A 26730-nucleotide genomic window follows, 5' to 3' on the forward strand; every position below is an offset into this window, starting at 1 on the left:
AAAACATTAGGCTTATAGAAACAGTTTTTTCCTCTGAATTTTCATAGATGTTGATGTGCTAGTTGATATCTCAGGATGTATGGTATGATGCAGGATTTCTTAGTGGTGTCGAACAATAGGATAAAACGAGCTATTAGCCTACTTGCTCATGGCATGGATTCCTTCCTTGCTACTCTTTCTAAAAGCCTTATTTTGTGGTCATGTCAAACTTTCGCCAGAATTATAATGGACCGAGGCCAAAAAAAAAAAAAAACCTTTAACAAAGCAGAGCTAGAATGTTTTGTCAGAAGTCAAAATGTGCGTTACTTGTGTTGGAGGGATGAACAGCTGACTTTGGCAGTTGCCATCGGATTGGTGCTTCCTGTTTACAGAACTCTCTTGAGTCTCACAGAGCCCTGGGAATCCTTCCAGCTAGGGAATGCCTGGTTTAAACAGTGAGTGCTGTTTAAACAGCAGGTGATGAGCAAACTAATGGCAGATGTGCTTCTCTCATCTTTTCTCAGAGCCAACTTACTATGGATAATGCAAAATTGATGGTTGAGTTGGAGGTGAGAGAAATTAAATTTAGATTTTTTTGTAAATCAAATGGGTTTGATATGTTTAGTTGAAGAGCGCTAAAGGCTTGGTACGCAGTCGAAGAATGGTGTTCTGTAAACACAAATACCTTCCAAACAGAAGAACAGAGGGTTTTGTTACTCATCATTCCTTTCAAATGCAGCCAAGTTTGTGGAATGTAGACTTAGAGTAAATGTTTGTGTCATCTCACTGGCGGGAAATCTGGGCTTTTCACAATGGCGATGTTACGAATTGTACGTTAAAGCTTCTTATAAAGTATTAGAAAATAATGAGCTGAAAGACATAAGTGGAATCTGATATTTGTTCTTTCCTTAGCGGAAATATGTTTGTCTATTCTTGTATTTTTAAGTTGTGCCTCAGCTCACAAATGAGCAATGCCTGCGGAAAGGTAATAGCAGAAGGATAATGCTGACACTTTCTCTTTTAGAAATATCGTGTCAAATACCTGTCTTGGGAGAAAGAGTTTGGACCGTTAGGAACCACAGAATATAAATTTCACAATTATGAGTTATGCTGGTTGGTGGAAAAAAGCCTTATACTTAAAACCAGTTACAAGACTGCCAGTGACTGTCACACAGAGTTATTGTTGCTTTACACTGAGGTGCTGTGTCACACTAAGCTTTGTAGTATCCTTTGTGGTTTTGTAACGGAGGAAGGATGCTATGGAAGCATTATTGCGTTGTCTTCATGACAGAGAGGAAAAGATTTGAAAAGAGCACGAAGTGATCCTGAAGTTTAATATATTTCATCCACTGCAAGTTTACAGTTTCACAAGTTTGTATTTGATGGTAGACAGAATTGAATAGGTCTCTTCATTATCTGTACAATCAAACCAGCTGAAAAACTAACACCATGCACTGATGTTACACTAAGGTTTGTCTAGGTCCTGACTGTGCTTCTCCTTATCAAAAGCATTGGGATTTTATTGGACAGCAATATCCTCAATTATTTAATTTCTTAAAATCTGACCTGTAAAGTTTGAAAGTGCAGGTGCTTTTCCTTGCAGCTTCTTTAAGAATTCTGAACAGATGTTTTAAATTACTTATCATATAAAGATCTCTGGTTTCAGACAGCTTGCGCTTAAACATTTAACAAATAATGGTGCATGAAATTAAAAGCAGGCTTCATTTAGTTCTTATATATTTCTCTAATGTTTATTTAAATCGTTAGCTTGAAGTTTAATGGGATACATAGCAGAAGCCGTGACAAACAGCTTCACTTTAAACACGTTCTGTCCGCAAGGTAACAGAGGCCAGTGGCATCGGTGATCTATAGATTATTGACCTGAAAAAATCTGAATTTCACTCACGTTACAGCCTGAGAAGATTTAGAACTGTTTAGCTGCCCTCTGTTAAAACTGGGGGATGCTAAAGCACTTAATTGGTTACACCATGCCACAGTCAGTGTTTATACCAAAGTTCTGAGGACTTTGAAATCAAATGTAAACAGTGAAGCTGGTAATGGTTTCTCTGCTGTGGAAGAGCATGACTGTAAACCATCTGATGAACAGCTGGTTAGTCCTTCGGCAGGGTAAGTGTAAATAAAACACTTCTTTTACAGTTTAGTATCTAATCTGTGCTAGGCTGGATTTGTCCAGTAGCTACAAATGGGAAAAAAGCACAGGCTCCAAAATGAACAACTGTTATCAATCACATGCTTTGGAGTAGGCGACCTTCATCATGGGATTAGTTTAATTTACAAGAGACATAAAAGAAAAAATGTTCGTCGCTTGTAGCTGTAGTTTCTCCAGAGCAAGGCTGAATGTTGAGGCCGTTATTTGTCTTAACGCTTGTGAAACCTGTACGCTCTATCCCTGCTCTGAGGCTGAACCTGGGTCTTGGCGTTCAGTTGTGGTTCCTCTTGCAGAACTTGATGGGATCAGTGAATGTGGAGCTGCTATGAAGACCCGTTTGCTTCTTTTTAAGAGACCATTACTGCAGGTTAATAATGTACAAAATACAGACATAAGAACTTGATAATGCTTTCTATATGTCTGATAACAGTAACAGAATAGTTGAGCTTTGAAGGAGGAAAATGTGTTTTGTAAAATAAAATTTTGTGATGGTGCGGGGAGGTGAGGATTAAACCAAAACGATGGAAAGATGGGTTTTGTTTGTTTTTTCCTACCCCTTTTTTCTGGTGTGGCCAGTCAGTGGTAACATCATTAGTTAATGCTGTAGTTGAAGTTTTGCTTTGGGTTTTTTCGTGCCAAATTCTTCAGTGTTATGCCAGTGTAACTGGGAAGGAACAAGGAATTTCATGAGACTTAAAAACGGTATTAAAAGCCCTAGGTTTTTGTAGGCTTGTCATTAGCAAGCTATTAGATCAAAGATTTGTCTAGCAATTCTATTTTATTGCGGTACAAAACCTATTTTTGGCTAGTAGACATATTTTATTTTATTTTTACTGAATTTTTAATTGTACAGCAAGATCTATCATTCTTAAGAGTACAGAGAGAGAGCAAAAATGATGTAGCAGTGTGGTAACCAGATTACTTTTTCCTTCTAATGAGCAACCATTATGACTTTAATATACTTGGCCATATTTCAGTCGCACCTTTTCTCTTTCTGCTTGAACACTAATTAAATATAATGTATATGAAAAAATGCCATAATCTATATTGCTATTTTTTACAGAACCCTGCACTATTATTTCTTTTTCTCAATGGCTTTGTTTAAAAACTAATTAAATATAATGTATATGAAAAAATGCCATTATCTATATTGCTATTTTTTACAGAACCCTGCACTATTATTTCTTTTTCTCAATGGCTTGGCTTTAACAAAATGATTTTTAGAACTAAATTAATGAAATATGTTCCACAGTGTTTTGAGAACATTCATATTAATTCCTGTCTACAGTGCATGGATTCTGTTTAGAAATGAAGTATAATAGAGTTTTGTACCTTTACTTTTATATATTTAATAATGAATGCCTAACGTTCAGCTGTCTAGAATCTTGCTTAACATAGACCTACTCATTTGCACTGTATCACTGTGTTAAAATACTCTTTAGTATAATTGCAATCCTCAGTAATAAGTCTGCATATTCAGAAATATTTTTCTTTTTAAAAAATTAACATATTTGAATCCTTCTTTTAACTTTTTAAAAAATTGCTTTAATTGGAAAATACTAAGTTCTCTGTTTTAAAGAATGTGCTGTTCAGTGTGTATTTAATTTGGCTTAGAGTCGGATTTTTAGGGGAGGAGAAACAGTCTGTCTGCATTTACTGTAATGTAGAATACTGTAATACTATTACTGTAGGAAACTGGGTTTTACTGCCACTATTTAGAGGCTGGTTCCCCACAACTTACCAGCGCAGTGAATTGGAGGCAAATACTATATTGTTGCTGATTTTGCACTGAGATGGTTTGGCTGAAATCGCTGGTGAAAGCGATTGGAAGGGACGAGGGTGTAGTCACACAATTTGCTTCTGACAACTCTGTGGATGGCAGCCTTCAGCAGAAGTGGGGAAACAGACGGCCCGTGGAAGTGGCGTGGGTGAGAAGATTGTGAACCATTGCAGGTGTTTTACAAGTGATTGTGTGTTTGTGTCTTCATTTGCTGCTTGTGTTTGGAGGTGAGAAGGGGAATGTTCCTGTTTCAGACTTTTTCTCCTTTCCAGAATAACGTTCATTCTGCAGCTGATGATAAAATGGTATAGAAGATTAAAAGTTGGCTCTGCATTGTTCCTTAAAAAAAAATTTTAAAAAATCTTCAGTAGCTCAGCTGACAACAATAAATCTCAGTAATTTCTTGAGTTACAACTGTATTTTGGCTCCATCTCTATTGCTACAGTCCAAACCATGACTGGCTGTAACAACAAAACCAACATGATCCCATTGTTTTCATCGTTATGTTGTGGTATATTGGTCAAGGTGCTACCAATGAAGATAGCCAGTAGGTTCTGCGTTTTGGTGTTGTGCACCACTGGGCAAGTAATGCTGCATTTCCATCTATGGAAGAGAGATAATACATCCCGTCATCTTTGCTTTGTTTGCATGACACAAATGTTTAAGTCATTTCCTGGTTTAATACTCCATTCAAATTACTCGCTATGAGTCGCTCTAAGCCATTTTACTCATCTCTGTCGCCCCAGTACTACCGTTATGGTCAATTTGTACAAAGTTAGTGCAGTAAGACCTGGTTTTGTGTGGTGTAACCAACGTTTGTCCTTACTCCAAGGGCCCAATTTATGTTGTGTATTAAGTCATCATCTTATGTATCGGGTGTATTTTATGAGTGCTGAAGTTAAAACTATACTTTATCATGTTTTTATCACACTTTTATCATGCACAGTGCTATTAAATTAATCCTCTTTTTGAGTCTTCTAGTTGAAATAAGACTAGAGTGGCAATGTACTCCAGCAAAGGCTGAATTAATACAGTCAGTTTTCGGGCTTTTGAGTGTTTAAGCGTGGACTTGAACGCCTTTGAATTTTGTGCACTGGTAATAATGCTTCCATGGTGCATAATCACTGAAGGAAGTAACTTGGTTCAGAAAACAGTTGAGTACGTATTTAGGGCAACACGATGGACAGCATGTTTAAAGTCAAGAAATAAATGCTATTTACACTGGCAGCACTGGAGTTCTCGTGAGCACAGTTGCGCACATATAGGTAGAGCATTTTTTTTTGATTAAACTGTAGGCTTAAAACTTTATGTGCTTGAAGCTGAAGTTTTAAATTATTTTTTCAACCCCTTTTTAAAAAACGTCTCACAAAATACAATCTGTGAGTGATTACTTCTCTTATTCTGTACTCCACCGAAGATACATGTTTTGTTCTTGCAAAGAAATCCCTGTACAAATGAAAGAATTCTGATGAAAATGTAGTGTTACATGTTTTGCTGCAGACTCTTTACGTGGAAAGAAATATACTGCCAAGTCTTCTCTTAAAGTTTAAAAAGGGAGAGCCTAGCATATGCGAGTTACGTTATTGAAAATTTGGTCAGTGATGATGGTACGTAGTTGACAAAAATACTGGGAAAATGAAGAAATATGTGATAGGTTTATTTACAGACTTTTCTTTCATCTACTCTTTCCTGACTGTGGGAGAGAAAGAAAAAACTTAAAAAAAAAAAAAAGTGATTAATGCAATGTAAGCATTTCCAGAACAAGACTTTAGTGGCATCAAGTCTATAATCAGTAGACGCTGCCTGATTTTATGCCCATTCATACAGTCTTAATGTTTTAGTATGGCCTTAAATACGCTATCTGCTTTAAATGCTGTTTACTGACAGTCTTCTGCTGAAGTAGAGCATTTGTAACCATTCTAATTCAAGACATTATTAGTATTCTTCACTAGAACCTTGAAAGAACCTTTCACAGGCCTTGAAAAAGGAGGAGAAACATTGCTTATTAAAAACTAAAACAAAACCAAAACGTTTTCTGTCTGTGTGCAATGACACTTCACCACAGCATGGCTTATAGCTTCAATAATTTATACAGCTGAGTGTCAGATCAGGTCTGGAGACCAACTTCAGGTTAAGATGTGGTCTTTGAAGTACTTGAGTTCTTGAAGTAAAGATTAAAGGATGTATGTCCTCTATAAAGAAAACCACTTTTTTTGTTCATTTGCTTGCAGAAATCATACAGCATACGTAGCCAGAACTTGGTTAATGCAGTGAAAGTATAAGATATGTACTTAGCATCCTGGAAAGCGTGGAGTAAAAGATTTTGATTTCGGTGGTAAAACTCTTTACAACTTCCCAAGCCTTGCATTTCTAGTTTAACCAAACACATTTTCCTCTTTTGCTATCTGTTATGTTATGATTGGCTGGATTCTTGGTGCGCAGAGATTTAGTCGCAGTCAGTGAGTAATACAGTAGGTGTAACTGGCATCTAGTAATAGTTCTTGTACAAAGCAAGTGGGACTTTAAAGATAGTATCTGTATTAGATCACGTAAGATATTACTGTTTGTTAAGCATACCACATTTATTATTTTCCTGCAATATGGGCTTCTGTTGTAGTGACCACCTTATATCGCTTTTGAACCTGGCTGCTCTTATGTCGAGAGAAAACATGGTAAAGCTTTTAGTTTTCCTTACAGTAAAGCTTGAAGTTGATTCTTATTGGGGTTTTTTTGTTGATGTTGTTTGCATTAAAGGAGTAATTTTAATCATATGAATAGCTGTGGGCAAATTAAAGGAAGCTGATGAGTTGATCTTCTCTAAAGTTCTTGTGGCCAGCAAATCCTTTTACAGTGTCTGTACACTAGACATAGTATACTAATTTATTTAAAAGAAAATAATTGAAAAGAAATACATGAAATGCCTGTTGCAATTGTATGTTCAACTTTAAATCACAGTGTATTGCAAATGTGAGACTAGGGTCTATTTGCGCTTAAGTGCAAGAACTTGGTTAATTTTGTGGCTCAAGACATTTAAATCATATGTAAATCGTACCATTGTTTCCACATTTAAAACTGCAGGAATCTCATTTCAAATTCCAAACCCGAAGAAGAATAGTTAGGCTTGATTCAGCTAACTTGAAAACTTTTCCATCTTCTGATAGAAGCTGGTTTATATCATATGTCTTAAATTAACAACAGAAAAGCCACTTTAAAAAGTAGGATGTGTTTTGGCTTTTCTGCTAATATTCATAAAACAGCAAGGAAGACAGTCTATAGCAATTTGATGATGTCTCTGTACCAAGTGCTTTAAATTGGGAAAAATGAATGAACTGTAAAAGTGACCCAAATTTGCTTGATTGTTTTCATATGTGGCCATCTTTATATTAATTATAGTACAAAAAGAACTAAATAGTAAGACATGATTTTTTTTCAACTTGACACTCCATTTTTCATTATTTTATTTTCCTTAATCCAAGAAGAAATGGTTTTGTGCTCACAAATGTAATTTCCAGTTTGTGGTTGGTTTTTTGGGTTTTTTTTATTCAATGTAGCTCTTTTTCCTTTTTTTGATTACTGGTAGATTAGTAGATCACTCTTTAGAAAGTTACTCAGTATAAACACCAGAAAAAATAAAACTGGTGCTTTTGGAAAAGCACTGGTTGACCTGACAGTCTTTTCAAAGCTTAGTGACAAGGTTAAAGGGGGAAGGCAGGGAAGTCAAATAAAAAAAAAATACCCAAGAAACTATTTCTATTGCAAATAATTCTTCCCAATGATTTTGCCCAGGTTCACCTTTTCTAGCCAATGAAGATGGTGTACTCGGAGGTGTGATAGTTCTTCGGTCTTGCAGGTGTTCAGCAGAGCCTGAATCATCACAGGAAAAGCCAACTTTACTAGGTAAGAAATTCTTGTTTTGACTTGAGCTAGGTGCTAACTCAAAGTGAAAGATGAAATAAAAAGTGTCTGTGCACGTTTACCGTTGTTCAAAAGCCACAGAGAAAACAAAAAGGGAACGGAAATTGTTTGAGATGCGAAAGCTGTAGGAGGTGAAATAGTAGCGTTAGCTACTATTTTGTTTGTTCTCTAAAACTGTGGAGAAGAGCATTCTTTCTGACTCGTTATTTCTAAGTCGAACTGTGATTCAGAGGGTTGTGGGGGATCCTTCTAAAACCATGGCACAGAAATAATGGTGGCTTGTGGCAAGGCAGGGTATGTTCCTCACAGAAAAAAACAAAAATCACATATTTAGCCAGGGATAATGCATATGACTGTTTACTACTTCTCAGTGGTTTATATGCTAAAATTGCTATCTATAAAGTTCTTTGTTCCCCCTTTTTGCAGGACAAAATGTGAAAATTTGGAGGATATACTTAAAATTTAGGAGGGAGGTTGTTTTACGGTTAGAATTTTTTTGTTATACTCAGGAAAATCTGTTCACTTAAGTGACAGTTACTATGTGCGTATGGAGACAACAGGAGTACTTGCTGTTTATACTGAGATCAGCAGAAAACTGTAGTTTTCGTCCATCAGTAGCTGACTGGTTAAAAAGGCTCTGGGCTTTACAGCCCTGATTACGTCCTAGGAACAAGATCCTCATCTGTCTCGCTGCTTTACAGCAGAACAAGCGTATTATAGTAAGCCGTCATGCGGTTTGTCGTAGAGAAACGGCTAGGAAACTGAAGCTGTTGGCTACTGCCTGAGGTGGTTGGAAATACAACCCCGAGTTGGTAAAGCCTAGGCTCCTCTTTGAAGGCAGGGATTTGGGACTGGGGGCATATGAATGACTTCAGCATGACACTTACACCATCTCCTTTCCTGTGGTGCTCCTCGGATGTGGGCATATGTGTCTGGCCATGCTGTGTGCTTATGTATTAGGCCACATGGACCTGTCTAACATATATTTGTTATGCTACCAGAATTAAAGTTGTTTTCCTTTGCTTCCCCAAGTGTTTCATGAATCGCTGTCAGTAGCATTACAGATTTGAAGTAGCTTTCGTATTTTTTAAGATCTGATATGACTAATTTGATCACTTAATCTAACTTCATGTATTAAGGCAGGTCATAGCTTCTCACCTAGTAATTCTTGCATTGCATTATTTCTTTTTAATCTATGGGCTATTGTTTAGAAAGACACCTCACCTTTGTTTCAATTCATTACTGTTTTTGTCCCACTAAATCCTTTGGTGACATTATGTCGCCAGAGTTTGCCTGCTTACAGCCAGCCTGGAGTAGCAGGCAGAGCGTGTGCTAGAGGTGAGCTGACAGATACATTCTTAACGATGGGATAACCCACACAAGCTCCAGAATTTATTGCTGTCTGTTCAGTGACTTCGAGGATGCTAGGGTCAAGTTATTACAGGTGCACAGGATGAGGTGTATGTTATCTTTGAGTTTTGTTTTCGTATTACGCCTTGCTGGCTTGTATTACAAGAATCTTTAAATATTGTGGACTACTTTGGCTGTGTTGGTCGACTTGAGTCTGATTGTATCCCCCACCCAGTCAAGATACTCCAATAAGTAATTTTGCTCAATGCAGGTGATAACATTAATTTTTCTCTACCCAACAGTTGAAGTTTATGTGTGTTTTATGCTTTTGGTCAACATCTCATCTTGTCCATAAGAGTTTCATGTACGTTTATTTTGCTGTTACAAAGAACCACAGATTTGGGAGGTGATGCCTTACAATTCCAGCGATGGTTCTGGGATCATCCTGATGGACGATGAAATAATTTTGGAAGGTTTGGATGGGAGAAGGTTTTAGAAATCGTTTTTGTATGTTATATTTTTTTTTAGTTATTGCTTGAATAGCTTGTCTTTTTTAAGAAGTAGACTATCAAATAGACTTGGACAATCATCATACTCTTGTCTTTCAACTATTTGAAAGCCAAGACTGTCTAATCCTGACTCTAGAATCAGGGCATGGGTTGCTAAACATACAGAGAATGTTGCAAGTTTGATTTACAGTTTTCAGGTTTAAGAATGGAATAATTGTGACCTCATTGATCTACTGAAAAAGCATCCTACAACATAAATTCTGTCCCTAAAAAAGAGTTAAGAAAATGAAAACACATGTTTGATTAAATAGTAATAAGGAAGATCAACTTAACCTTCAATTTCTTATGTTTGGAAGTGAGAGAAATATTTATATTCATTTAATGTTTGTCATTCTTGTAAGAAAATATGTTCCTATTAAGGCAGATTTGGTATTTTTTCCTCAAAAATTAATAAAGAAAATCCCCATATATCATATGTCATAAGTAAAGACTATTTGTCCATTGATTTTTGGTTTTCTTTCCACTGAAATAAGATTAATGTAGCACAGCTTATTCTAAAGATACTTTTTCTGTACCACAGAATTTTCCTGTGTGACAGTGTATGCTGAATTAATGTATAGTTAAACATATGTGGTATTTGGTTGTTTGGATTGAAGATGTGTAATACTGAGGAACTCAGTGTACAGAAAAACGAAATCTCATGTCTTTATTGCAGGGATTATAATATATTTTTTTTAAACTATTGAAACAAATTGCAAGAAGGTAATTTATTAAATGGGTGAAAATATGTGAAATGTCTTCAGATTAGTATGTAATTTAGGATTTTCATGGTAATTCCACTACTTGTAATAGCTGGCAATAACCACGTTTCATGCTAGTACGTGCTACGTTTGGTTGACTGTGTAGAAGGAGAAAATTATTAAAAACTTAAAAGAATATGCCTAGAGTTATCAAAGGCAAAGGAATAATATTTGGAGGGTATTCGGCCTGAACTGTTGCCCAACTTCTCAAAATTGAAAGATAAGATTAAATTTCTCTCCAGAAAATAAATGCTTTCACTGACAGTTGAACCTTTAGGGTATTAGGGAGGGGTTGGCCTCATCGAATGCAGTTTCATTGCACTGAATATGTTTCACTCTCTGAAAGCTTTTGACTAACCTGTGGCGATATCAGTCATGAATCTATTACGGGGGGAGCAAAGCGCATACCTAAATGAAGTTCATTTTTCTTTTATGATGAAATCTGCATATCTGTCAGAATCTTCAAGTCTTGCTGGGATTGTCTAAACTTTGATCTTCTGCTCAGGGTTAATTGCTATGCAGGGATAAATGGTTCAAAGGATCTTCGTCAACCATATTAAAGGCACATGAGGACCAGGAATGAATAAGAGTTTTAAAACCATCTAATGATGCTTTTTGCAGTATGTGAAAGTCTCTCTCTAAAGAAATACCTGGAAATAGATTTTCACGGCGTCTTGTGTAATTCATGTAAGACTCCTCCTGTAATCCAAAGGAAAAATTGATACTTCAGTGCAATTTTTTAAACATTTTACAGTATTCTATCAAGCACCCTGAATTCTGATCAACTACACTTTATTTCTTTTTCCCCTATCCAAATTATCTACTTGATGAACACAAAGAAAAATGGCTGTGGCATAGAGCAGGAAGAATACAGCGTGGCAGTTTATAAAGCTCCACTGGATGGAGGCTAACAGTATGAATAATGTGCGTGTTGTCTGAATTTTGTGTTACAGCGGACTGGAGAGGTGTTTGTATGTATAAAGATGCCTGTGTATGTATCAGGGAGTTAAAGATCACTGTAATTTGTTTAAACAATTGATAAATCAGGCCATTTTGAAACATTAGACCACCACCGTACCTGATTAAAATGCATTAACAACACACGTTAGCAGCGGTTAGTTTTCTCAATCATTCTTACTACAAACAGTTGGTCTTTAACGTTTATATCCTAAAGTAGCTGCGAGTATACAGTACCAGAGAGCTGATGCTGTATAGTTAGTGCTAGAAGTCAAGGTGATCAGACCTAAGAGTGCTTTGATGGCGAAGTCAAAATCCAAATGGGCTCATTTCTTCTCCATCTTTCTTTCCTCTCTTACTTTTGGTGCTCCTTACCCTCTCCCCAAAGGAAGGAGGTGATTGCATATGCTCTTGATATGATTGAGCATAGTTTTGGGACCAGGTCTTGCTCTAATTTTGCCAGGCATCTTTCCTGCGTAGTGTGCAGTGTTATTCTGCTTCCATCGGACATCTCTCCTGCTGCTTCTGCAGGATTATTTTGCTTTCACCAAATGTCCTTCCTGCTTGCTCTATATCTTCACTTGTCATCTTGCAAACTTTACAACTACTGCATGTTTTCCTGTACCCTACTTGTGCAGCTAAACCATAAATCTCCGTGTACCCATTGGTAGTTACATATAATGCATATATTTATGCTCTGTTCTGTGAAGAAATGCTTGTTGCTGCTTATTCTGTTGATAGTGTTAAAATTCTGCAGAATCCTGGTATGCCATCTAGGTTTATGCTGTTGTAGCGTACTTAGGTCTGGGTTCAGGGCAAGCGAATGCAAATTATATCTGCTTCTACTTCATGGGTGGAACAGGCCTCTGCTCGAAGAGTTGGTCCTATCTTTTAACTGTAGTTGCAGTTGGTGCATTTTTCATCTTGGAGGCTACATACAATTGAAGTAAGATTCTCATTCCGGGTATTAGTTCTGCAGTGTGTGACTGAAAATAGTGCAGGAAAATCTTGTTTGTTTGATAGCTGTTTCTTTTGAGATGCAATTACTCTGGTAAGTAGTTTTTGTTCTTTAAGTTTGTTTTTGGTCCTTTCCCAAACTGTATTTTAAACTATACTTGTTTCTCAAGTTTCCAGTCTTGTTAAATTACATCTTATATTTTAAACCAACGCATTTTTTGGTGACTTCTTGCATTTTCATTTATAGTGGAATTTCTGTGGAGCCATACAACAGAGAGCATGTGTGTAGGATATATGTCTGCACAGGATGGCAAAGCCAAGGTAAGCTATGTGGAATAGGTTGTAATACAGTGGAATGAGTGCAGAAGCTAAGGAGAATATGAAATAATGAAATATGTAAGAAATTTCTATCTTTAAGAGAATTGAACAAGTAATAGATGCATAAGCACTTAAATGTATCTGTTGATTGGGCATTTCTAATTCCTTTTTTCTTTTAATTGCAGCAGTTAACAAAGCTATGCTAATGTATGTATTATGTCAGGAAGAAGTGCCACAAACACATTTCCATTCCCCTCTGCTGACAGTAATTGTATTTGAATAACTTTATCCAGCTTGATTCAGTTATACTGGATATTTAGGGCAGTACGATATTTTTCTACAAATGTGTCTTCCTTCAGATAAAGCATTTGCACCAAGGAAGAAAGGACAGGTTATAAAACAACTTTCAAGGTAGTTCCAAGAACAGCCTCTGTGGTAAACAATTTACATACTAATATCCAGGATTCTTTTAGTTTCTTGGGGTTTAATTATTTTTATTTTTTTTCCTGCAATGAGAAAAATAACACGTTAAAACTGAGTTTAGCAGTGGAAACTGGAAAAATCCTTAACATGAAATAGTAGGGATTTTAACCAAGAGGATGAGAGCCGCCTACTTGTAGGAATACAGCATTGAAAGGAGAAAAAGGCAGGTTTTGAGATGTAGCAACTAGAGCATTTAGGAGAGGTGTATGAAGGATGAGAGTGAACATAGGAGAAGCTGCACACAGACGCAAAACCATAATTTCTATAGACATTTATAAATGTACAGCCATCGGTGTTCAAGACTAAGAGTGACCATTCAGAACTAGTTAAAGGAAGTGACAAAAGTGGGGGGAAGAGCAAGAATAAGGCAGTGGCTCCCCGATACGGTTAAACTAACAGGGGAGGTGGGGATGTTTACTGGAATATTTGCATGTATTAGAGGAGGAGATGACAGCCAGGAAGTTTGTACCAGCAGATAATAGCAAGAAAGACATCCAGCATTTTGATGGTAGAATTTAAAGGAAGGTGAATTTTTAGAGTCTGGAAAAGGAAAGAATTTGAGGGCCTGGATTTGTTTGCTCTCTCCAGAAATGGCTGCTTGTGGATCTGCTGAGGAAGAAAGTTTAGTCATCAGCAATGGAGAGGGAGAGGAGTACATCCCAAATCTCTTCTCTTCTCTTCTCTTCTCTTCTCTTCTCTTCTCTTCTCTTCTCTTCTCTTCTCTTCTCTTCTCTTCTCTTCTCTTCTCTTCTCTTCTCTTCTCTTCTCTTCTTTTTTTTCTTCCCCCTGTATTTCATTTGAGAGACACATACAAAGGAGGACGTGAGCGAGTTAATAAAAGAATGTATAAAAGAAGGAATTGACATCAGATACTTGAACCAGCAAGAATGGTGGAACATGCTGGTTGAAGCATTGGGAAAAAATGAGTTTATCCTCAAGGAGGAAAATGTGTAGAAAAAAAGACAAGAATGCCCCAGAAGGAGGAGGAAGATAAAAAGCAGCTGGTGAAGGAAGTCCTTGTAGAGGTGTCATTGAAGTATTTGCTTTCATGGCTTATGTAAAGTTCTTTCCAGTTGATTATCCATGGAATAGCGTGTGGTTGTACTTGTTTTCTTAATATTTATTTTAGATTTATTAGAAAAGAAGCCAAACTCAAGCAAAAAGCTCAGACTGAACTGAGTGAAGCTCAAGCAAGCTCAGCTGCAGATGTTCTAGTATTCGCTAGTTAGTTTAAAAGTCATTATGTTGTGTTCGCAGTGAAATAATAAAATTATTAGAGTGCCCAATGTTAAATTATTACAGTGTCACACCTGCCTCTGGCTTACACTGCAAGCTCAAAATATTATTGTTTCTTCCTGGTACTGTCTGTCTAATTAATAAATAAATGCTAAATATAAAATTTGTCTGGTAATGAGTACTAGCATGACAGAGCAATGCACAGCGATGTTTTCCTACTCACAGTTGCAACATTTAACATCTGGTGTGCATTGTTTTCATATTGCTGGTAAATTCTCCAGCTGGTAATCTTGATTGCGCTGACAGACACAGCTGCTCTTCTTGGTTCACTTTTAAATTATGTTTTTGACCTTCATTGAAGAGTTAATCCCCCTCCCTTTCTTCCTCCTTTGAGTCTGTGGCCACAAATGCTTTCCAGAGAAAAACCACAAATGCTTTTGCTGCTGACTTCTATTGATCAAAAAAAGCCTTCTGTCATAAAAGCTGGAATTTTATTCTGCTACAACTAGGGCTAAGTTATAGATGGAAAACTGGGCTTGAAATAGAACACAATGTATTGCAAGTTAAAAAAAAAAAAAGCCAAAATCCCTTTTCTTTAATAGAGTAACTGTTTTGTTACAATTAATTTTGAGTGCTTGCCATGAAAGAATAATGGTGTAAGAATTCATAAAAGTATAAAATATCACTTGTTTATGAGTACCATAGGAGAATGATCAGGCAGCATCTTGTAGGGAAACATCTTGCTTTCCCATTTTTCTAGGGTGGTAAAGAGCTTCAGTTTTTATTTCTTTCATCAATATAGGACTCAGGTTTTATTTGGGCTGGTTCAGTTTAATGAACATGAAAACGTATTTTTGTAGCAAGACTTTTAGAAAGTGATGAGGTTTTAAGTGTCCACTGTTATGAATTAGACTGGTATTAGAAGCATAATTATTTAAAGGGGTCCATCCTAAGGGAAAAATGGATCCCGCTTTATAATCTTAGCGTGATTCTTTGTACATTGGAGGTTAATGCATTTCATAATAGGACCTAGCAAATGGTGGTTCTGAACCCTGGACAAAGAATGTGGAGATACAGGAGGCCTTTCTTACAAGGCAAACACTTAGACACTTACAAGCGAGATACCAACTCACCTGCAGATACTGGTATGCTCGAGAGGTGGAAACATACTCAACCAATTAACATTCAGCAGCTCCTTAAAAGAACCGTGGGGCAGGAAGCGGGATCGGAGACTGGAAGTGGTTTGTACGTCCTGACCTGCCGGTGCTTCTGGCTGTTAGCGCTGTGAGCTCTCCAAGTACTGATTTAGACGTCTCCTTGCAACTGGAGTTTATTTCCTCCTGATTTAGAAAAGAGGGGGTTCTGCACCTCCAACCTAGACTCCCCGAATGCTGACTTGCCAGCCTAAGTGTATAAAATGGCTGAGCCTGCAAGAGCTGTGGAACAATTTTGCGCTGTGACTAATAATTGTTTGATTTAAAGCATACTTTCTGGAAAGGTGTCCAGTCTTTTTTTGGAAAATGAGTTGCCTGGAAAAGTCACCGTTTCCTGTTGAACGTTGGTTTAAAATGTTTGGTTGAACGTTACTTTAAAAATACTGTGGAGGCTTGCCAGATGAACTAAGTTCACACCTTATTGCTGACACAGTCATCTCTGGTTGCGTGCCCTATTACTTGCCTTTAGCTTTCTCTCAGTGCTGGAAGTATTTCAGTTCCTCCACCACTGATAGCACTGGCAATGTCATCTCCGCTACTTGCAGAGGGGAAATCTCATTGACTTCCCGCTGATTCCTGTGCCTTTCAACCCTTACATTGCTGCCACAAGCAGCTGATCAAAGCGTATCCTTGCTGATGCAACTGTATGCTTTGTTTCCTGTCATCCCTCTTGACACGAGCAGTTTCATAATGACTCAGTGCCAGCGTTTGTCACATACTGGATGAACTTTTTGTCTGAAAAACTTTGACTTTTTTGTATGCTTCTTGGAATTAACCTATAGTACCTAATGCTACAACTTATCCAGGCTGGTGCCTGGGCCCCTCAGCTGTAATGAGCTTAAGAGACAGCTATCTTCTGTTCTAGAAATTGCCAGCCCCAGACTTGCTTTCTGAAGCAATACCATGGCAGATTCTTTCAACATTAGGCCTGTTCTTTGGGAAGATGAATGGACTTCCTGAGACCTCCTGAAGCACGTTCCTGCATTGCCATCTATGTGATGGTAGAATTGTCACGTAAGCTGACACTCAATTTATTTCAAGCTGTTAGTGAAGCTGTTAAAATATTCTAGGCTGCTGTGGAAGTTTCTGGCCACAGCCATGAGAATAGATAGAAAATATTACTCTGTGGACTTCTTTTGCACTTACACAGCTCCTTTTGTAGCAGTAACTGCTGCATTAGCAAAGGTTAAGACTCTGGATTGAAGGTCTGGGAGGTTAAATATCTTCATGAACTGAGGAGCTATGTTTGTTCCTTTTTGTTATTGTGATGTTGACACATGAATTACTTGATATGAATTCAAGATCTTTGATAAGCAGTAAGCTCTTTCAGATTTCCTGCCCAAGCTTTCTTCTCTTTATGAGACACTAGTCTTCAGCCTAACCTTCCAGATGTTTTTTAATGGATCCATAATAGATCCAACAGCTGATCATAGCATCAGCTAAGAAGGTCATCCTGTTACTGGAGCTCTGACCTCTTGAAAGATACTCTGGCAGCTTTCAGCTCATCAGTTCCAGTTTTCCTGAACTGATTAGGTTACATTCTGAGAGCTTAAGCAATTGTGTTGTCACCATTGGGGAAAATAGCTGTATTCTGATGACTACAGTGTTGCTTGTTGGAGTTCTGTCCCTGCTGTTGCAGGCAATGCGGAAATATTTGAGGTCTTAACGGTTGGTGTAGCATTTGGTAAAGCAGTTTTAGCATCAGTTTGCATGAAGGGCTTTGAGACCTTGTGCCGTGTAATTTGGGAGGGGGAGAAATAGCTCCTTGAACTAACTCATAATGTGATTTTTAGATGTAAATGGAGAACGTGAAAGGAGGATAGTGGGTAGATTACAAGTTAATTGACTCCTCTTAGTTACGTAGTCTTCGTATCTTCTTGTTCCTTGTCTGCTTACCCAATGGAGAATGCTGCAAAGGAAAAGAAGTTCTTCAGTCTCAAATGGCAGCACATCGTATGCCTGCAATGTGAATTCATGTACGAACTGCATCTCTTGAAGGTTCTGGTTATGGGTAGGCAGCCTTTGATTCCATGTTGCGTATCTGCGCATAATCAAGGAGGAGCCGTTTTATCTCAGGCAAAGTCACTCGAGGCCCCACGGTAGTCTGTGTGCAGAAAGTATATGTGGGCAGGATGTGCCACAGAACTTTTTTCCTGAATCTCCCAACTTTCTTATATTATCTTAGTGATTGAGAGTAGTTGGTGTTGGGTGATGTTTTTGCTTGAAAATAGGTACTTCCTCACTGTGTTTTCAGTAGTGTTTGAAGTCAGAGTGCTTTCTTTCCAGTCAAAGATCCAATCTCAGTACCGACAGTGTGCAGTTTTGATCCTGTGTTATGTGTAGGTATTTGAAATAATTTGTCAGCTCGCTATGGCTCTTAGTAGGTATAAATTTACTATGTGATCTGTGTATAAATGTTGCTAACTTTTGCAATTATTGTAATTGTTGCTTTACTTTTGAGATATTCTTGTAGTTCAGCTTCATAGGTCTTAGTTTTTGTAACACCTAGATGACCTAGACAACAAATTTCTAAAAACCTAGTTGTAATTTTTGAATGTAATCCAATTCAGTTGCCAGTTTAAATCTCTCTTTGGCAGATACTCAATTCTTATGACGTGAATTACTAAGCTTTATGTTATGGCAGGTTTTAATATTGCAAAGCTACATATGCCATTCTTTCCATTTTCTAATGAACCAAAATCAAGTTGCTTTGCAAGGTATGGGGCAACAGTAGTGGAGAGTGTTGCATATTGCTGTGTTTGAAAACATCCATCAGCAACAACTGTTGTCTACACCAAATGTTGTGATTGCAGTGTGCAAACAGAAACTTCATCTTTGACAGTTAATTTTGTTTCCAGTGTGAGAAAACATAGTGGCCAGGGAGACGGTTTCCATTCACTCTGCCTGTTGAGATGTTAGGTGTTGCAATCAGATTGACTCGCCTTTACTAACACTGTAAAATTTAGCAAAATTACTTCCCTCTGTGTTTGAAGTGATACATATGACAAACACTGATTGTAGTGATTGTTGTTGGTTTTCTGATGTGGCTTCTGTGTTTTACTTTGAGTAAAAAGTCTGTGAGAGCTCTTTGTCAGGAGAAGGGCAGTTATCCAGTGCTCATTGGGTGAAGAAATACATCTTGGAAGGATCCTAATTCTAATTTGAAAATTAGTGGAAAAATTTACTGGGCCTGTTTAGTTAGCAAAAATACTAAGTCAAATAATTTACTCATTCATTTCAGACTACAGAGACAGTCTTTTAACTTCATGAGACAGGAAAACTATATGTCACTTGTACTTTTTTTTTTCTTTAATCTGCACTCTTGTCTGGAGACTGGGGAATCAGTGAGAAAATTTCACTTGAAGAGAACTCTGTGCATACAGTAGAGCATCCAGTTCTCTCATAAAAATAAGGTATTTATATTTGTTGGAAATAACCTTTGGTGCTAAGATACCAGTTCAAATATTTGGCTTGAAGACCTTTATGGAAATTAAGGGCTCTGAGATGGGAAGATAAGTTCAGTTTTTTGGGTTGAGTTCTTGCATTAAAGCCAGTGGGTGGTTCTGGAACTCTCTTCATATTTGGCTGACATATTTTAGAACAAAGCAGAGAAGATGGGATTGTGTATCGAGGTATGCAAATATAAATGCAATAACCTGACTTAGCACCTGCCATTCAGAATGGCAAAACCAACATTTTAAGTTATATGGCAGTATTTTAGAATACTTCTACAAAAGCTTGGGTTGCTGAGCTGAATAGATGATCGGTTGGTACGTGGCTTTAGACTGTCTAAATATACGTATGATGTAGTGAGATTAAAATGCTTTAGTTTTCAACTTTCTTAAAATTTGATTTTCTTTCCTAGTGCATTATATTAAAGTTTTTAGATACATAAATAATAATATACTTAACCCACAGAATGAATTTGATCTTGGAAAACCGTTAGCTTCCTAAGCAACCTGTATGTAGAATAAGTCTTTTCAGTGCCTGAGAGCCAGAAGCATGCCATCAGTACATCTGTCTATCTTTTGCCCACAAGGATAATAGCTCTGGAGCTCTTCTGTTTCTTTACTTTTTTTTTCTTTTTTTTCTTTTTTTTTTTTCCTCTTTTAAGATTTCACCAAACGTGTTGCACGTGGGATTTTCTGATAGCCGCAGTTGCCAGTATTTTGCGGGGCGCCTTCTCCTGTCATATGGCAGGTGTACATTCAAACCATGTCGGAGGAGAGCTTCCCAGGAGACAGAGCAGCAGAGGATGGCTATTGCTGCCTAGAAAATAAACTGAGAATGTGTGGCCAGATGGTATTCATGGTGGAAGTGTGTACCCAGCTAGAAAGCTCTGAATTTGTAAAGAACGTATGGGTTTGGTAGTACTTTTCTTTAAGGAGTAAAGCTGTAGAAAGCAATTTCATTAAGTATATGATGTCCTTGGTCTTTCATTATATTTCATGTCAATAGTGTAATGAATGGAAAAAGTTTGTTTTTAAATTATTCTGTCTAAAGCACATCCTGAGCATGTAATAAGAAAGCTAAACACATGAAGGACTCCCTAGATTTGCTTAAGAACTGAATGTGCTGCCATCTGGTAGTTGTACTCTGTCCTCTTGGCAGCGTTTGATTGACTTCAGTTTTCTCATGCAGCACTGTCTGTCTTTTGGCTTAAATTTTATATTCATTTTATGTTGTATTTATGCTTTTAATGAAAAAAAATGAAGCTGTTGTGACAAACTAATACTTTTATGTGAATAAAAGGAGGAGAGTAGCTCTTTAAAGACTTAAAACCCCCCTCTTTTTTGTATTAGTTGGTCTCAAGGTTGTTTCAGAATCATTGTCCATGAGACGTGAAGTAGAGTGAGTCTTGGCACAACTTGTAATTTTTTTGGTTTTGTTTATAAAAAGGTATACTAAAAATACGTAACTTCAAAAATAAATGAAATGTTCATGACAAAAAGATGAAACCATATATTGTCTGTGTAGCAGTTAACAATTATTCCAGGGCAAAGACCTATTAATTTTGGACTTAGAGGGTAGTGGGAAACTTTCCAGTGTGCGTCAGAAGGGACTGAGAGATGGGGGTGTTCCACAGCCAGTGTCTGCAGCACTGGAGTCAGGGGAGTTGGTTGCTCTGTGGTGTTGGTTTGGTTAGGAGGGAAATAAGGAAATGCTGTGTTGGGATGGCTCCACAGAGTAAGAATCAGTGTCTGAAGATTGGTTAGCTTGTTTGTGCTTTGTGGAGGGGTGGGAAGCAAAATCAAGTACTGCATCTAGCATTTTTCCCTCCTGCGGCCACCAGGTTTCTCCTTTAAGCTGGAAAGATCTATGGTGACTAACTGGTTTCCTACCTGTGAGGAGCTCTGCTCCTACTAGGCCCTCACCAACTTCACTTTTCTCTAGGAAAGCAAATCAAATCAGTATATTCTCAGGGACAGTAAAATCTCTGTTTATGGTGCAGAAGATACGGATAGCCGCACCGTTCTTAATCTACCTTTCCTTAGCATACAGTTTCATCAAAGAGGGGCTTCCGTGAAGCTGAGTGGAAGATTAATTCAGGAAAACTTTTCCTGTTTTTGTGCTCCCAGGCACAATTTCCCCCAGATGTGGGTTCATTCAACTTGTAAAGCTGACGGACTAATTGAATTCAATTAAGCTTTCCAGTGTCGTTCTTTTTTGTTTGCTTTTTATTTTTATGTTTTTAAAATCTAAACCTAATCCACTGTACAATCTGGACTTAATGTAAAATATGATGTTGGGATATAAAAATGTAACAAACTGTACAAATAAGTTCTGTGGTTGCATTTAAAAATATTAAATCTGCTTTGATCTTTCTTTTTATTTACTAGAGTTTGTTCTTATGGCTAAGAACAAGGGAGAGATAATTGTAAGAATTCACTTGGGAGTTTATCTGAAGTTGTCTTGACATGGCAATGTTATCCTTTCATATTACTTATTAGATAACGTATTTTAAGCACTATCATCTTAGATCTGTCTTATTTTTGTTCTACATAAGGCAGCCATTGATGAAAGTAGTCAGTGTAAAACAGCATCTGTATTTGCTCCATCATACAAAATATGCAAATAAACAGGATGCAAGTAAAGGCTTTTTAAGAAAGGTTTTGTTATATGTGGTTTGAGTGTTTCTGTAAATGGAAATGTACAGATGCTAGTGTATAGTGGTTTGTTGGGGTTTTCTGTTTTGGGTTTTTTGGTTTTTGTTTTTTTTTTTTTTTTAAATGGGAAATGTGTTTTTCCTTTTGTAGGAAATGAGGTTTTGTATAGGAAATGTGGTTTTGACAGCTATTTAAACATAGCTACTTGATAATGTATTGATAGATATTGATGATCTGCTTATCACCTTTTATATATTTTCCTTTCCTTGCTCAAAAACTTACCTGGATATTATGCTTAACTAACTCTTTAAAATAACAAGATTGATAAATTTCATGTGGATTCAATGAAGCCCCAAATTTTGCTCCTGCAATTACGTAAGGGTCTGTTAGGCATTTAACTTTGGGTTGTGGGATAAACCAAGCCTACGCAAAGGTTAGTTTGTAACTTGGGTCAGAAAACTAATTTACACAAATCAGGTCTGTTGTAGTTATAATGGAAAAAAATTATTATAAGATTCATGATAATCATTATAGTGCTAATATTTCTTCTGTTTCAGTAACAAACTTCCTCTCTTATGCCTCTTGGCAGCATTATTTGGCCTCTGTGCTTTTTATTGTATTGCTATAATAATTATTCTGACTGATCGCGATCTCCCTTATAAATGATGCCTGCCTTACAGTGGAGCCCTGGTTTGCTTTGATTGTAGAATGTCACTAAACAATTGGTGGCAGTCTTCCACTGGGGAAATTTGCTACTGTACCTGTCCAACAATGCTGCTTTTATGCTGTCATCCTATCCCACTTTTCATTTAGAAATTTTCACAGACCTGGAAAAATGTCTTGGGTCTGTCAGTCATAAAATAAAAAATACCCTATTTCCACTTGGTTTTCTTCCTTTTTCTTTTTTACCCATTTAAACTTATGAAATAACATCTCCAAAAATTGTCAGTTACATTTTGAGGGAAACTGTAACAGATTTGAAAGGAGTTTCTTCTTGTTGAAGTGGTAAATCAGGGTCATAACCAAAATTGTTCTGAAAGTAGGAAGATGTTCATATATCAAGCAGGAAGGCCAGAGATCAAAGTTTTAGCAGTAAAATGAAAACTTTTAAGTGTTTTAAATTAAATCTCATTCTGTAATTTAACTAAAAACAAGACCACCTAAGAGCAGACACCAGGATACCCTTATCAAGAAAGGACTTAAAAGAAGCTGCCTCAGATACAAAATCTCTTACGATGCAATGAATTGTGGTTACAGTGTCAAATCACTTTCTGCCCAATTAGTGCAAGTTACTATTACTGAACTTTTACATCTATACTTTTTGTCACAACTCATTGCCTTATGGCAAGTTATACATTTTGCAGCACTTAAAATCTTGTAAATGGGCTAACGTACTTCCAAAAACTTAAATATGTCATTTCTGTAATTTCTAAATGCCAGCAACTTTTACATTGTGAGCTTTATATCGTAGTAGGAATCATTTCTAGATCCTAATTTAATAATTAAGCGTTATGTTGTCTGAGCATTAATGAATTACTTGATGAAATGTGTTAACTCATGAGGAGAATGGAGGCCAGCGCTCCTGCTTCAGTGGGAGGGATGGCTGGAGCGTAGCTTGAGCTGCTGAGTCCCTGCTAGTGCCGCTTTCTGCCTCAAGCTCTGAAAGTAGAAAACTACTAGTAAAGTTTGTAGAAACATGCTTCTGACTCCTCCTGTTGTTGTGTTTAAGCACGGCTTTAGCCCCTTGGCCCTGTGTGAAAGCAATCGAGGTAACTGTAAATGGCTCTTCCTGCAGCTCAGAATCAACAGAGAGGATGAAAACGTAAGCAGTTTTCACAGTATAAAAATGTGTGCAAAGGGGGGAAATAAAAAAAAAGTCATTACTTTTAACAGCAAGTCAAAGTATCTTTTAATAAGTGAATGCTTTTTCCCATCAGAAATAAAATGAACCTTGGAATATAAAGGATTTTTAACAGATGTTTAGCGTCACTGAGTTACAATGGAGTTATAAGCTGAAGCTTTGTGTACACAAACACATGCACCCACTTTCTGGCTTTTACTTTCTGGCTGAAATATTACAGAGCCATCTCAAAGGCCTGCTTTTAAAACTTCTCCGTGGAAAAGACACCTGTTGACAGAAACACAATTGTTCGTTGGATCCATTTATTTGACAGTTGGCAACAAATATCTTGGAGGAAGTCTTTGGTTTCTTTAGGTGAACGAGTAAGTATTTTATGCAGAGAAATGTCTTCTTTGCATCCTGATCATCACAGTTGCCTTATGCTCTGAAGTGTTAGTTTATCTCTCTCAAATAGTTTATTCTGTCTGAGATTTCTGTAAGGTATGTTTCTGTATGCAGTACTAAACTTTTTTGAATCTCTGTAAGAAATAGACTTATAAACCATGGAATGCAACAGTAATTTTTCTTTTGCCTTCACGCTGGATATTCCTTTCTTCTACTCTCAGTGCACTGGGTCATGCAGTTTACCTTTTCTACACATCTGTCACGGTCCTTCTCTTCATGCGTTAAACATTAACGCAAACAAAATAAAAAAAGAATCCCAGTTGTTTGCAGCTTTTCAAGTTGCTTTGTAGTTTGTCTTCAGACTTCAGTGATGGAACAGCTTAATTGTTCAATACGTACAAGCTTGCTTTGTGTCCTGCATAATTCTGCCTCTCTTCTCACTCGATGATACCCTCTTGACTTTTCCACAGACTCACATTTCAAGACTTCCTCCTGGAGCCGTGGCAGGACAGTCTGTGGCGATAGAAGGAGGAGTTTGCCGGCTGGAGAGTCCAGAAAGCTGAACAGCTGATTCCTCACTTCATTGCAAAGAATGTGAATGACTTTTTGTACAATAAGTTTTTTGTGTTTTAACAGATGTTGGAAATTCTACTCTTGTTTTATATCCTGTCTTGCAACCATGTGCACCATAACTTGAGACAAGTGCTGCTGTAGTTTATGTTCTCACTCTGTGAATGGGGGTGTCTGCATGTTCATTTTTTCCCTAACAAAATAGGAACTCTTCCCAGTTGTGTGAAGATTATGTATGGTTAATGATTGCGTTTTCATTGTTTTATGTTTGAAAAATAACTGAAAGTTCAAAAAAAAAAAAAATTTTAAAGATATGGTCACAATTGTCATTCATGTTCTAAATTTACAAGTAACAGGCCTTTGAAGTGGCTATATACTTATGCAAAAATTATTATGGTTTCTAAGTTTCTCAGTGGTTTAAGGAAATCCAGTGGTCGTTTAAACATGGGTTGGTTTTTTCCTCCCCAATAAGGAGGAATTTTTTTGTCAAAGAATGGTTTCAGTGAAACAAACTAGAGCAAAATTAAGGCTAGAATTGTTTTTAAATAGTCTTATAAGTCATATCTCTGTTCCCAAACTAAGATGTTAATAGCTTCAAGCTCTATGTATTACAAAAAGCTATATGAAGATAATGTATTGTAACGCAGTCTTTATGTATAATGGAATATTACAATGTAAATAAGAAAACAAAGTTTATGGAAAGATTCGATATTATTCTTCGCTTCTGTTTTAAATCTATTTTTGAGAGGTACAGAAATTGAACATATTACTGGATGCGAAGTGCAATGTGTATTAAATGGATGTTGGGAGGTCTGATGCTAGCTTTCGTATTGACAAAGCAACTTCCTGAAGTCCAGCCACAGCATGGCTATTTATATAACTGTGTTTAATATGTATTACCGTGCATAAATTTACTGTAATTCTTTTTATACCTTCAACAAAACTGCATTCTAAAACAGTGTAATCCTTGTCTGCCTTGTGAAGCATTGGCAGCTGAACTGTCGTTTGTCACCAGTTCTAATATGTTAGCCAGATCACCTGAGTCCTAAAAATGAGTTCTGACATACAATCTTCAGTACTTTTTTCTTCACAGCACTGGCAGCAATAGAAGACTTTTGTAATTAATTCATTGTCCTGATAAGTATGCCAAAGAGAAACTAAAATAGTTCATCTTTTTCCCTGGTGGATATTTGATAATTTTGTTTTCAGAAATAGTGGATGAATAGATATTCGGACTGTATTCGCTTAAGCGGGCATTGTACTTGCCTGTTTTGTAATGTTGTGCCTGCCTATAACAGACATACTTGACTGATTAAATGGTTACATTGATTGTAGTACCAATCTTTCATGGATAAAAATCTTAATAAATTTTTTTAATAGCCTGAGTTAATTTTCACTCTTATGTTACAATGTACATTAAGATACTGTCATCTTTGTGTGTTTTTTTAATTGTGACACCAGTGTTGTCCTATAGTTGAATATATTTCTGTACAGTTCTGTAAATAATAAGAAACAGAGGCTTTCTGGGTTGCAGAAATAAAAAGTGGACTGCATCTCTTTGAAATAGTTTGTGCTGAGATATCAGACTGGATCCTCAGTTGGTATACTCATGGTCTGATGAAATTAAGAACTGTACTGCTTTATGCTAGCTGAGGCAGTATGGACTACGACGCTTCAGAAACGTTCCAGCAAAGTTGTTGTGTTGTCAGAGCCCTTAAAACTGCTCTAACATGCAGCACTAAGTGATTGTGTGGGAGCTTCGCTATGTAGTGAGCGAAAAATTGAAGATCATCGGTATGAGTTTGTAAGTACCCACATTTGAAAACAGCGCTGGTTTTGGAGAAGTGAAAGTAACAGTGTTAGCCTGCTGTCATTCTAAAAGTGTTTTTCAGTGTTGACTTCATAGAAACTTTTGGCATAAATTCACTCTTTCATGGAATAAGCATGGCAGAATGGCTTGTAAAATGTGTAAATTGATAAATTGTTTCTTCCCTTTACTTGCTTAATATCTCTTTATGGAGATTTGGATTCCAGCATATAATTTTTCCCCACACTATATCTCAAAATTTTATTTGTATGTATACACACACATATATAAAAATCATAATTGAACAGCAGATAACATGTTTTGCTTTTACTT

At 37.0% G+C, this 26730-nt stretch overlaps 1 protein-coding gene across 1 annotated transcript in view; it reads left to right on the top strand.

Moving 5' to 3' along the window:
• TASP1 (taspase 1) overlaps positions 1-25975 on the top strand; it is an 89301-nt gene extending 63326 nt beyond the window's left edge. Inside the window, 3 exon segments of the mRNA XM_075749762.1 lie at positions 7716-7826; positions 12665-12738; positions 24491-25975. Of these exon segments, the coding sequence (XP_075605877.1) occupies positions 7716-7826; positions 12665-12738; positions 24491-24583 (278 nt within the window). The 3' untranslated portion in view covers positions 24584-25975.
• Positions 25976-26730: the final 755 nt, after the last annotated feature.

Source organism: Balearica regulorum, chromosome 3 (assembly GCF_011004875.1).
Source record: "Balearica regulorum gibbericeps isolate bBalReg1 chromosome 3, bBalReg1.pri, whole genome shotgun sequence".
In the NCBI taxonomy this organism is placed as follows: Eukaryota; Metazoa; Chordata; class Aves; order Gruiformes; family Gruidae; genus Balearica; species Balearica regulorum.